The 13,657-nt window shown below is 38.8% G+C and overlaps 1 protein-coding gene across 1 annotated transcript in view; it reads right to left on the bottom strand.

Moving 5' to 3' along the window:
• Positions 1 to 13,657, bottom strand: part of COL24A1 (collagen type XXIV alpha 1 chain) — a 324,882-nt gene that overhangs the window by 165,655 nt on the left and 145,570 nt on the right. The window contains exons 22-24 of the mRNA XM_056123526.1: positions 8,919 to 8,972; positions 8,365 to 8,409; positions 3,455 to 3,508 (exon numbers count right to left, since the gene is read on the bottom strand). Coding sequence (XP_055979501.1) covers positions 3,455 to 3,508; positions 8,365 to 8,409; positions 8,919 to 8,972 — 153 coding nt within the window. The remainder of the gene's footprint in view (positions 1 to 3,454; positions 3,509 to 8,364; positions 8,410 to 8,918; positions 8,973 to 13,657) is intronic.

The raw sequence follows: 13,657 nt of genomic DNA, 5'->3' as shown, positions 1-13,657 counted from the left end.
CTTTAAAAACATTTTAGCTGAGGGCTAGAGGGATAGTACAACAGACAGGGCGCTTCTGAAGCTGACACAGGTTTGATCCTTGGTATCCCATCTGACTTCCTGAGCACTGCCAGTAGTAATCCCTGAGTGCAGAGCCAGGAGTAAGCCCTGAACACCACCAAGTGTGGGCTAAAAACAAAACAAAAGAAAAAATTTAGGTTATATTTCTTTATTAATTGACCTTAACAATTTTGCTTGACTTTCCCTTAGCTTATAATTTCATAAAAATAAGTAATAAAAGTAAAATCTCTAGCTTTAACAGAGCAATTAACAACTACCCTAAATGATGATTTTGGCCCTCTTCTTGGAAGAGTTGAGGATATCCTAGAGAGTCTGCTTGTATCAATGCAAATTTTCATTAAATTAAAATTTTGTATAAATCATTATTTTTTGGGGGGGAAAAGGAACTTCCAAGAAGTGCTCAGGGATTCTGGGGCCACTCTCAATAATACCTGACTAATGGAGCTTTGTGGTTTAACAGAAAGTTTGAGGATGCAGAGCTGCTAGGCCCTGCAGTTCCAGGATCACCCAAAGGTGCTCAGGGGCCTCCAGAGCTACATCCAGCAATAAACAGCTCAGGACCATGTGGTACTGGAGCTCAAACTGGGTACTTTGACAATGGAGCTAGCTCACTGACTCCAAATAATCACCAATTCTTTTTATTATTATTATTATTATTGCTTTTTGGAACACACCCAGCAATGCTCAGGAGTTACTCTTGGCTCTGCACTCAGAAATCAATCTTGGCAGTGCTCAGGGGATCATATGGGATGCCGAGGATCAAACCCGGGTTGGCCACATGGAAGGCAAACGCCCTACCCAATGGACTATCGCTCAAGCTCCTCATTGCCAATTCTTACTTGATCACTTGATCACTTGACTTCCCGTTAATCACCGATTTGCTCGAGCAGGCGCCAGTAACGTCTTCATTTGTCCCTGTCGCATGCTAGTGTAGCCCAGTGGCATCTCTTTACTCTAGGAACACGAAGAGCCTCAAACCGATCGTTCATGATCTTGATGAAGAAGTCTGACCATCTGGTAGGTGGGCGGCCGCGTGGTCTTTTGATATCCCGTGGAATCCAGTGGGTAACAGCTCTAGTCCAGCGGTCATCTTTAAATCTTATTACATGACCAGCCCATCTGATTTTTGACACCTTGGCAAACAAGACAGCGTCCCTGATTCTTGATCGTCGATGGAGGTTGGAACTCCGGATTCTTTCTCTCATTTGAGTGAAACGTGATATTCCAAGAATAGCTCTTTTAATTCCTCCTTGGGAGACCAGAATAGCCTATTTTGCATAGGGCCCAGGTCTCTGAGGCGTATGTTAATGCAGGAAGAACAATGGAATCAAAGAAATGTGCCCAAGCCAGAGGTTCTTCGACCTCTTAGCTATTTCTTTGATGCTCTTGAAGACATTCCAAGCCACTCCCTTTCTCCTGAGCAGATCGGGTGCCAGGTCATTTCTCATGTTGACTTCTCGACCTAGGTACACATAGCTGTTGCATTCGGAGATGGTCGTTCTGTTGAGAGTGAATGGAGTATCAGGAACGAGGCTGTTTCTCATAAACATTGTCTTCGTAAGATTCAGCTGTTGTCCGACCTTTCCACACTCACGGTTGAAGTCGGCCAGCATTTGTGCCGCTTGGCTGATGTTTGGTGTTATTAAAACAATGTCATCAGCAAAGCGGAGGTGGAGTAGTTGCCAACCATCTATCTTCACTCCCATTCTTTCCCATTCCAGTCGTCGCATGATGTTCTCGAGGGTGGCACTGAAGAGTTTCGGTGAAATGGTATCACCCTGCCGAACCCCTCTCTTGACATCAACGATCACTTCTTTGTAGAATGGTGAGATCCTGGTAGTGAATCCGTAATACAGCTCACGGAGGATCTTGATGTATTGAGTTTTAATGCCCTGATTGGTTAGGGCTTCAATGACCGCTTCTGTCTCAACAGAATCAAAGGCCTTCTTTAAATCAATGAATGTTAGACAGAGCGTCATCTTGAACTCCCGAGAAACCTCAATGAGCCTGGTTATCGTGTGGATATGGTCGATGGTGCTGAATCCTTTGAGGAACCCAGCTTGCTCGCATAGTTGTCCTTCATCTAGTGTTCTGCCAATTCTATTCAGGATGACTCGAGTGAACAACTTGTAGATGACAGACAATAGGCAGATCGAGCGATAGTTACCAATGTCATGGATGTCTTCCTTCTTGTACAGTAGTACAGTCCTGCTGGTTTTCCATTGGGACGGAACCTTGCATTCAGACACATAGCGTGTGAAGAGCCGAGTCAGTGTATTGTTGAGTACTGACGGCAGGTTCTTCAGGTGTTCAGGTCTGACCTTGTCTGGGCCAGGTGCTGTTCGTTTCTTTACTGATGAAATGGCGTGTTGGATTTCGAAAGGGAGAATATTGGGAATGACATATCCATCCTGTGGAATTTGGTATGTCGGCAGGTGGACATGGGTATCAAAGAGATTTGAGTAGAAGTCATGGATAATCTTCTCCATTGCCCTTTTGGAAGATGTGATAGATAGATCCATCAGGACGTTGGAGGGCAGTCATCTTGGTCTTGTAGTTGGCGAAGGACAGGCGGGCATTACGAATACTTTTCCTTGTTTCTGACACACCTACCAGCACTTCTGCTCTTCTCTCTTCCTTGATCGCATCTCTGCACTGCTTTGCGAGCTCGGATGTTCGCTTGCGGTTGCCTGAGGCATGCGCCAAACCACCAATTCTTACTAGCTCATATATTTTAGGCCTTAGAACTGTACATATAACTACATTATATTTATTGAAGAGAATCATAAAACTTGCAACAGGTTAAAAAAATTATGACAGCCTTTCAAACTTATTAGCGGGTGAGAGTCATTCAAGAGTTCTTGAGAGAATAAATTTAGTTGGACTCTGAATGCTGCTAGTTAAAGGTTTCAGAGTTAGTGAAGTTATATTATCTTGTAAATTTCTTTGCTGTAGAATATACAGTCCAAAATTATAAGACTTATTGCCCTTTAGGCATAAATTTTATCTTAACATTTAAAATTTTCTACATATAAGTATTGTATATATATTATAAAGATATTAGGTTTTTTAAGTGCTGTCTGTCTGAACTAATTTTAATATTAATAAATCTCTCAATAAACTAAATAAATTCTGGAGAGCTTTTTAATATTTTTATGAAAGTCAAATTAATCTTTTTCATTTTGTTTTAGAGCCATATCTGATGGTGCTTTTACTCCTGTCTCTGGGACTACTACTAGAGGTGCTCAGGCTACCATAATGGTACTGTACAGGGATCAAACTGGTCGGTTGCTTTTAAAACAAGTGCTTTAATCCCTGTATTATCTCTCTGCCTCCTCCAACTGATGCTTTTGCAGATTACACTTTATAACTAAAATAAAATCAGTTGCTTTACCTTTAAGCCTTCTGGTCCTGGTTGACCCACATATCCCTTTTGACCCGGTTTTCCCTAGAAGAAAACAGAATTAAAGAAAGATATTTTAAATAACTCTCATTTTGCAAAGTTTCTTTAGATTACAAGAACTTTATTCTTTGCTTTTCTGTGTCAATATCCTTGATATTGGGCATACTCCTCATTAATAGTGAGTTCTAATGGCTGATGACTGACAACTGATAATACAAAATAATATGAAGGAGACCACTAGTTCTAAACCAATGTGCATGAAAACTTCAAATCTGTGAGGAGAAATGTGTGGGGACATTGCTACATAGTATAACATATACTAACTAGGTAATGTAGATTTTGATTTTATTATTGCTATACAAATCAACATTTTTAACACTGTAAGAAATAATCTCCTAAATTTTTCATATATCAAAATAACCCTCTGAATTCATTCTATTTTGGCAACATAAAAATTCTTCACAATTTAGAATTACAGTTAGCACTTCTATCAAAAAAATTGATTTCTGATTTTGCTCTTGAAAGCTTGAAATTATTAATGACTTCCTACAAAGCACAAAATAAAGCAAGAATAAAACCTGTCATCTTATTGCTAAGTATCAACTATTTGCTAATTGCAGATAATAATATTGTCTCAATCGCAAAGAAATTGGATTGAGACTAAATTACTATATTTGTTGCTTCTAATTATAAAAACTTATTTGGTGGGGGTGGATACACCTGTTCATGTTTAGGGCTTATTCCTGATTCTCACTTAGGAATCACTCCTGGTTGGGCTCGGGTGATGATACAGGGGGCCAGGGATGGAACCTTAGTCAACCACATGCAAAGCAAGAATTCTAGATGCCTTATTATCTCTTCAGCTGCTAAAAAACATTTTGTAGCACTGTAGCACTGTCCTCTTGTTGTTCATCGATTTGCTCGAGTGGGCACCAGTAACGTCTCCATTGTGAGACTTGTTACTGTGTCTGGCATATCAAATATGTCACGGGTAGCATGCCAGGCTTTGCCATGCGGGCGGGATATTCTCAGTAGCTTTCCAGGTTCTCCGAGAGAGGGGAAGAGGAATCGAACCTGTGCCTACCCTTTAATTCATTTTTATTTATCATTTTTAGAAAGAAGTCCAGCAATAAGGCTGGAGCACTGGCAGGAACCTGAAATCATCGGTGGAGAAATACAGTCACTAGTGGTCAGATTAGAGTTGGGAATGTTCTATGCCTAAAACCCTACTGTCAACTTTGTAAACACAGTGTCAAATAAAATTTTGGTTTTCTACAAATAAATATTCAGAAGGTACATAAAGTATCATGAGGTCAATTTTACAATATGAACACATTTCTCAAAAAATCTGAGTTCAGCTTTCATCTGATCCGGCAAGGGCCCAAACATACCATTTTCTAAAAGCCACAAAACTCAAGATCTTGAAACAACCCAAATGCCCAAAGATAGATGACTGGATAAAGCAACTGAGATATGTGTAAACACTACTCAACTATAAGAAAAGATGAAATCATGCAATTTGCTGTCACATGTATGGACCTAGAAGATATCATGCTGAGTGAAAGAGAGGGATAGATACAGAATGACCTCTCTCACATGTGTAATATAAAGAAATATAGAATAACAAATAACCAAAGGCAACGGAACTGAAGACTGTCTACAGAACTGATCCTACCCGGGCTGGGGATGGAGAGGGACAGGGCATGGAAAGAATCCAAGGAAATTGGTGGAGAGAATTGAGTACACTGGTGGTCAATGTGGTGTTGGAATAATGTAGGCATTAAAACTAACATTGGTATTAATGTACATCTTGCTAAACAATAAAATTGAGGGGTAAATAGTTTTACACAACTAAACTAAGAAAAAAATCTCACTGGAATGCGGTATTGATATTAATAGTATCTTTAAACAAAACAACTGAGAATGTAGGTCTTGTTATTTTAGTTTTATCTTGAATATGATATGCTTGCACATACATCAAAGATTTATTTTCATATATAGAAAAATTGGACAATATTTTGCAAGGTTAGTTTCAGTATTAGAGATGATATGATTCATATTCCATGGAGTTGCTACTAGGCCTAAATTGATTTTCAATCAATAATACAATAATAATAATTATTATTAATGCCAAATAGGCAGGAATTTAACATGGATTTTCTGTTTTCTCGGGAAGTGATTTTAAGCAAGATCATTTTTAATAAGTTCAAATAACAACATTAATTTACTGTTACAGAGCTCATTTTACAGAAATGAAATTTAAAAATTTCAAATTAAAAAGTAGCAATTTAGGTGCTAATGTGCAAAAGCAAGCATTACCAGGAACAGCGAGCAAGTACAGTGGGTAAGGCACCTGGCTTGCACACAGTGAGTCAGGGTTTGATCTCCAGCATCCCATTTGGTTCTTCAAGCAAGAGCAGGAGTGATCCCTAATTTCAGAGCCAGGAGTAACCCCTGAGCATTGCCCAGTGTGTGGACCCAAATCAAAAACAAACAAACCACCAAAAAAGTATTATCATCTTCATGAGGGAACAAATTCTGTAAGAACCTGCATGGTATTTTCAGGAAGAATAGCATGTATTTTATGTAGCCTAGTAATATAACATGCCTCTTAAAATATATGTGATTAATTAAACATACCTTAATTTATGATGTAATATTTGGTCTTGTATCCCCAACTCTTTTTGTTTCTTCCAAGCCACACCTAGTGGTCAGGGCTTTGTCCTGGTTCTGCCTCAGAAATCACTCCTGGTGTGTAGGATAACACTGTTCTGTCCTTTCTGCATAGCCTCAAGTAGTTTAGGTTTATTGGATTGCTCCCATCACAGTGCTCCTATTCCTCTGTGTTTATTTGTAACTTCTTCGTGCAAGTACTGTTTTTCTCTTCTCCTGAAGTCCTCTGCATAGTCTATTCAGAGCAATATCCTTTTCGTATGGACAGAAGACATGTTTTTGTAATGTGACTCTCAGTGATATTTCCCTCCTGGGCATCTGTTCTTTCAATTAAGCCTCAGCTGCCCTTTCTTCCTACTGCCCCCCAAAGCAGGGTTCCGAAGAGGGACTGGATGGAACCAGGGCAAGCTGTAAGCTATGCGCTACCCAGGCATCGAGATGGGCCTGGCCAAAGCGCCATAATGCTTAACTATAAGTTAAGACAAATGCTGTCATGATCCAAAAAGTAATAACTAGATTTGGACCCTGCTAGAGTTAGGAATGATTAATCTGGCCTGAGTGCTGTAGTCTGAGTCTGTGGCAAGATGTTCCCAGGAGAGCTGCCCTACAAGCCTCAATGTGATCTCTTACTGAATCCATACAAAAATAGCTAGTATTGATATGTTGATAGTTATTGGACTGAGGAAAGGAGAAAAACACCTTAGGAAGGGCTTTAGAATACCGATTAGGTGGGCCCTCAGGAAGGGCTCTTATGTTGATTCGGCTACCTAACTGGGTGCAGTGTCAGCCAGATTGCAGGGGGTTTGGAGACAAGAGAGCTGGAGAGAGGAGACAGCGCAGGGTAGCAAGATGGACCACGGAGAGGCTAGCAAGGGGGAACACGTGCTTGAGAGAACCTGGGCCCTCTGTAACATAAATCTCTTCTATTGGATAAATATCCTTGTAATAAACTGCTACGAACATCAACCAGCCTGGCCCTCGTCTCTTCCTTCATCTGCCTTTGGCCTACAGCTGTCCCGATCAGGGCCACACACAGCGGCTTAAGAGCACTGAATGTGGGCGGTGAGACAGAGCTGTTCAGAGAGCCCGTGAACACACAACCTTCAGCGTGTCTAGTTTTTTACACTGGTGGGCCTCAGGGAACCATCTAGGATCCTGGAGATTGAACCTGAGTTGTTCGCTCTGCGCAATGCAAGTGCGCTATCCACTGTACTATCACTCCAGCCCCATGCATACTCAAATGCTTACAGAATTCATTTTCAAAACTTGAAAACCAGAAATTCATAGATGACTACACATTTTCAAAACTTGAAAACCAGTAATTCATAGATGACTACACATTTTCAAAACTTGAAAACCAGTAATTCATAGATGACTACACAATATTATTGGAGAAAAACTATCAAAATAAATAATTTTATTTTTTTTAAATTTTATAGCACAGCGGGTAGGGCATTCGCCTTACAAGCGGCCAACATGGCCAACCCGAGTTCGATTCCTCCGCCCCTCTCGGAGAGCCCAGCAAGCTACCGAGAGTATTCGATATGCCAGACACAGTAACAACAAAGTCTCCAATGGAGACGTTACTGGGCCCGCTCGAGCAAATCAACGATCAACGGGAGGGCCTTTACCTTTACCTTTACCTTATTAAGAAGTAGATGTTCAGGTAGTTGTTATAATAATAATAATTATTATTATTTATATTATTATTATTTTTAATTTTTATTACTACTGGTTTTTGGGCCACACCTAAAGATGCTCAGGAGTTACTCCCGGCTTTGCTCTAAGTAATTACTCCTGGTGGTGCTGGGGGGACCACTTGGAATGCTGGGAATCAAACATGAATCAACTGCATTCATGGCACGTACCCTATCCATTGTACTATCTCTCCAGCCTCACTCAGAATACGATGAAAATGATTAAGGTATTTAGCTTCCTATCAAATTTTGAGAAACTGTATATTACTTGAACAAATTATTAAGACAAAAATACCACAGATGGAACAAATAAAGATGAAGCAAACCATAATGTCATCGAAAATGTTTATGAAAATTTCCAATATAAACCTATTTCCAATATAAACCTATTTTATTAGGGGATTGTAAGACTTTGTTTTCATTTTTGTTATTTGCATAATTAAAAATATTCTATAAAATAAACAATCATACAGCAGTTATTTTTCAAGGAGTTGTTTTTCACTTCTTGAAAATTATTCATATGAAACCTACTCTTGATCCAAGTTCTCCAAAGGGTCCAATTGGTCCTTCTTCTCCCTTAAAAAAAATAATTCAACTGAAACATATCCTGTATGGATAGATAAATAATAGAGTATAATAGAGAGAATAGAGGATTCTTTATTATCTAAATAATAAATATTTTCAATTCATTTTATATATATATCTTAAGCACACTAATTTTCACCTTTAAATACTTCATATTACCATACCCACATCTGACTACCATTTGTTTAAGTCACACATAATATGCACAAAAACATTGATAAATTTTATTACATATTACAAGTATTCTGGCTTTACATTTTTCACACATCCCATGAGACCAGTGATATAAATATTTAGTTTAAGAAAAAATTATTTGGAATCACATTTGATAAACTCAGTATAAAATGTTATGCGAAATAATCTATGGCAAATTTTGTACATACCTGTTCATGTTTTTCTTAAAAACATGATAAGATTTTTCTTTAAAAAAGATAAAATACCATAAATATTATAAAACACACTTAACTATATGTATAGCTGGATATTTATTCTTTTCATACCTGAGTTCCCTTGATGCCAGGAGGGCCAGGAGGCCCTCTACTTCCAAGGACACCCTATACAAACAATACAAGCACACACAAAAACTTTAATTGAATTAACTTCTTTTAAAAATTAGCATTATCCTGCTGATGGCAATAGTATTTGCTCCCATTCATTTTCCATTCTCAAGATATCAAAAAGAGGGGACAAGAAAGTAGCAGAATATTATAGGGCATCAGAAATGCTGGGAAAGTTAGAATAAACTATATTTAACCAGTGTGTTAATGCTCAAATAATGCTCAGAATGTTACTCTTCAACACAAACCTTTCACAAAAAGTACTTTCAAAGCTAAAGCAGGATCTGATTGCGAATCTGATAATAATACAATAAATACATCATAGTGTCCACAAAGTCTGAAAACAGATGGAGGGGGTGTGTGGTTTAATGTCTCTTAAGACACTGGCAACATCTGGAGCACATTATACATACTAATATTCTTCAACTTACTTCCCTTCATGATATAAGTTGCTAAAAAGAGAGGAAAATTTTCAAAAAAGAATAACAATCTGAGCATGATTAGGAAATAAAAGATTAAATATTATGCCAACAATATACATGTGGTTGAAAAAACAAAAGTTCCCTAGATAAAAACTTGTTAAAGTAATTTAAAAAATCTATTTCAGAAAACTGCCTACAATGGCTATTCTATATACAGCAACACTTTGTTGTTGTTATTATTATTTATTTATTGAGTCACTGTGAGAACAGTTACAATGCTTTCAGGTTTAAGTCTCGGTCATACAATGATCAAACACCCATCCCTTCACCAGTGCACATTTTCCACCACCAAGAACCTCAGAGTACCCTCCAACCCACCCCTCCCCTTGCCTGTGAGGCAGATGATTTCCACTTAACTCTCTCTCTACTGTGATTACTTTCATTACTTCCACAAAAGATGCACCATTATTACTTGGAATTTTCCACCAACAATCAGACCCACTGAAAAGGCATCATTAGACAATTTGTATTCTATTACAGATTATGAAGAGCATATGATATCTCTTTGCAGCCGCACGATTTTGGATTTCTGGTATTTTACTAATTAAGTCTGGAGGGCTTTCTGCCAAAATCCACTGGGTTCTGAGATTGGTTTGTGAGCCTCTGGGATCATGGTAATTCCGGAGATGGAGAGCAACTAGTGGGGGGCAACTTGTGGTCTCGGCAGGGCAGGAAGGACAGGCCGGTTCCATCCCTGATCCCATGAGGTTGCAGATGCCCCATCAACGCCGGCTCATACCTAGCTGTCCAATAGTTTCTGAGGTGGTGGCCACCATGCCACCAGGGACTGGGGAGGAAGGCAGAAGGGACAAACACCCTTTCCCACCCTGGCGGGTGGGCACAGCGCCGTAGTTTAATTCATAGTCCAGACACATTTCTGCCAAAAGCCGCTGGGTTCCCAGATTGGTTTGTGCGCCTCTGGGATCAGGGTCATCCAGAGAGCCACTCGTAAGGGGCAACTCAAGGTCTTGGCAGGGCAGGAAGCAAAACTTTTTTTTATTAAGTTTTATTCCCCTTAGTTATTCCAGCAATGCTAGTTATGTTGGTAATAACCTAGTATTTTTGTACAGCCTTCTTATTTTTAATAGAACTAAATAGATGAAAATAATGAAATAGTCATGTGTTGTTTTATGTAAATTCAACATGCATCTTTTTTTTCAAGCAAGATCATTCTAATTTTTCTTAGAGAGAAACATCCCCTTCACGTAGTTTAACTAACTCTGACTAAATTTAAGTGTGGTCACAAGACATGGACTTAATAGTGTTAGCATAACTTATGGCCCCACAAACTGTAGTGAGTTGAGAAAAGACCCAGAAATCTAAGTACTGAAGCAAAATTTGGACTACAGTGGAACAACTGAGAAGGCATTATCATTAAGAATGATATAAGCTTAATTAGAAAAGAAATAATGAAGCATCAAGATTTTCAGAATAAAATCAATGAATTAATGACAGGAGAAAGTAAATTTCAGGGAAAGTACTGGGGGTATCATTCCAGCTGCTTAGGAAGTATACAGCCTTTATAAAAATTCAATGAGAAATAAATGAACAGTATATTCTCTTTTTTTCAGTAAAAATTATTTCTACCCCTTTTTATTGAGGTACCATACTTTACAACACTGTTAATGATAGTTTCATAAATCAATCCAATACCATACGTAGCATGAAAATGCCCAGGTCCCTTCAGTTCAGATTTCTTTTGACAACTGAAAATAGGATCTACATCTTAAAAATCTGCTTCTCCTTCCAGTTTCTTATCAAAATCAGTACATCAGTCATCTAAAACAGTTTCTGTTTTTTCCTTTCATTTCGTTTTCTCCATTAACCTTCTTTTTAAAGTTACCAAACTGTAATGCTTATTTTTCCTAGATAGCTTTTAAATGCAATCATTCACTCATACATTAAGTCAGTATGTATTTTCTCATCTGCAGCACAAATGGAATATAGTTACTGGATATAGAAGATCAACTAGTCTGGTGTCTCAAAATGTTATAGTCCAGTAGCCAGAGAAGTAAATCAGAAGTTACAATATATAAAAAGGGATACGCTCTACAGTTTTTAAAAGTAAAACAGAGAAAGAATATCTCAACTATATTTAATAGAAGGGCTGGAACAATAGTATAGCGAGTAGGGCAGTAGGGCATTTGCCTTGCACAGGGCTGACCCGGTTCGATTCCTCCGCCCCTCTCGGACAGCCCGACAAGAGTATCCCGCCCGCATGGCAGAGCCTGGAAGCTCCCTGCGGCATATTCACTATGCCAAAAACAGTAACAACAAGTCTCACAATGGAGACGTTACTGGTGCCTGCTCGAGCAAATCTATGAACAATGGGAGGAGAGTGCTACAGTGATATTTAATAGAAATAGGAAAAGTTTCCTGGACAAAGATCATATGATGTGTGGTTGCAGACAGGCACAAGAAAGAGGAGAGATTTCCAGATGAAAACAACAGCAGAACACCGTGAGATCTGAACAAAGGAGATACAACTGTACTCTAGTTTAGCTGAGTAATGTTTATCAAAGAGTGATGGCAAATATGAATATATTTATGACTACCATTAGAGACAGGCCATAAAGAACTTTTTGTTAAAATGTAAAGAAGTAGAGTTAATCTGGAAGCTGTGAAGATCACTGATGAATTTAAGCACAGGAATGACACGATGAGATCTATACTTTGCAAAAATTATTCCACCAGGCACTAGGCAGTAAATTTGAAAAAATACCAGGCTACAAAGAGAAAGAACAATAGAAATTAGTGTAATTTTAATCAGTGTAATTATTAATGTAATTATTATACTAATCTTGGTGGAAAATAAAGAGGTTTCAACTACAACACTGGCAATGAGAACAGTTTTAAGGAGAAGTCAGGGAAACTTTGAGTCAAAGGAGAGATCACAATACAGGTGAAAAGTGATTGCAATGAAGTTATTCTAGAGCCAGGAGAGTTTGATACAAAGCCCATGTGGAATGTGAATGTCAAGGAGAAATACTTATATGGAGACAGAAAGGAAGAGGGATATGTTGCTATACATTGGAAAAGACCTGTAGAGCTTCCAAACAAAACATACATGTTTCTTTAAGTTATAATTTCACATAAAAATAATTTTAGTACATACAGTTTCCAAATATTGTATCTTCATCCTTTTACATGTTTTCTTCCTTTTTCTAAATGCCATGTACCCCATTTGTCTACTTACAAATCCTTATTTATTCATCTTGTTAGTTCAAGCACTACTGTCACTACAAAGTGTTATCAAATATTCCAGTCTGATATTCTCACTGTATCATATATTATGGGCTGGAGCGATAGTACAGTGGGGAGGGCTTTTGCCTTGCACATGGCCGACCCGGGTTCAATTCTTCCGTTCCTCTCGGAGAGCCTGACAAGCTATCTAGAGTATCCTGCCCACATGGCAGAGCCTGGCAAGCTCCCCATGGCATATATTCATATGCCAAAAACAGTAACAACAAGTTCCACAATGGAGATGATACTCGTACCCGCTCGAGCAAATTGATGGACAACAGGAAGACAGTGCTACAGTGCAGTGCTATCATATGTTATATATTAAGGCCACACACACAATGTAGTGAAGCTAAAATTATATATGCTTAATTTAGATATTTTTGGTTGTGCATAATATAGCACAGCGGTAGGGCGTTTGCCTTGCATGCAGCCCACATGGCCGACCCGAGTTCAATTCCTCCGCCCCTCTCGGAGAGCCCGGCAAGCTACCAAGAGTATCTCGCCCGCATGGCAGGGCCTGGCAAGCTCCCCGTGACGTATTCGATATGCCAAACACAGTAACAACAAAGTCTCCAATGGAGACGTTACTGGGCCCGCTCGAGCAAATCGATGATCAACGGGAGAGCCTTTACCTTTAACTTTACCTTTACCATATATTTTTGTTTTCATGAGAGGAAATTCCAGGGGAACTGGAGAAACATGGTAGTTAGAAAATTCTCATCCATTTATTGCATGGTTTTGCTTTTTCGTCCCCTCCCACCACTGTTCCTGAGAAATTATTTTTTCTATGACTTATGTGCTTTGCAAATACCGCAATCCTAGTCTAAGTCTACACCAAACAAAAATCATATTCAATAACCTGAACCAAAGAGACTGAATTTCATACTATGTAACTAAAAAAAGCCATTGAAAGAACACTAGACAAGTGAGTCAGTTCCTGGCTATACTGAAGCAAGG

The sequence above is a fragment of the Sorex fumeus genome, unplaced genomic scaffold (assembly GCF_029834395.1).
Source record: "Sorex fumeus unplaced genomic scaffold, SorFum_2.1 ptg000047l, whole genome shotgun sequence".
NCBI lineage: Eukaryota > Metazoa > Chordata > Mammalia > Eulipotyphla > Soricidae > Sorex > Sorex fumeus.
Note: the sequence above shows the minus strand (reverse complement) of the source record. Positions and strands in the feature narration are given on the sequence as shown.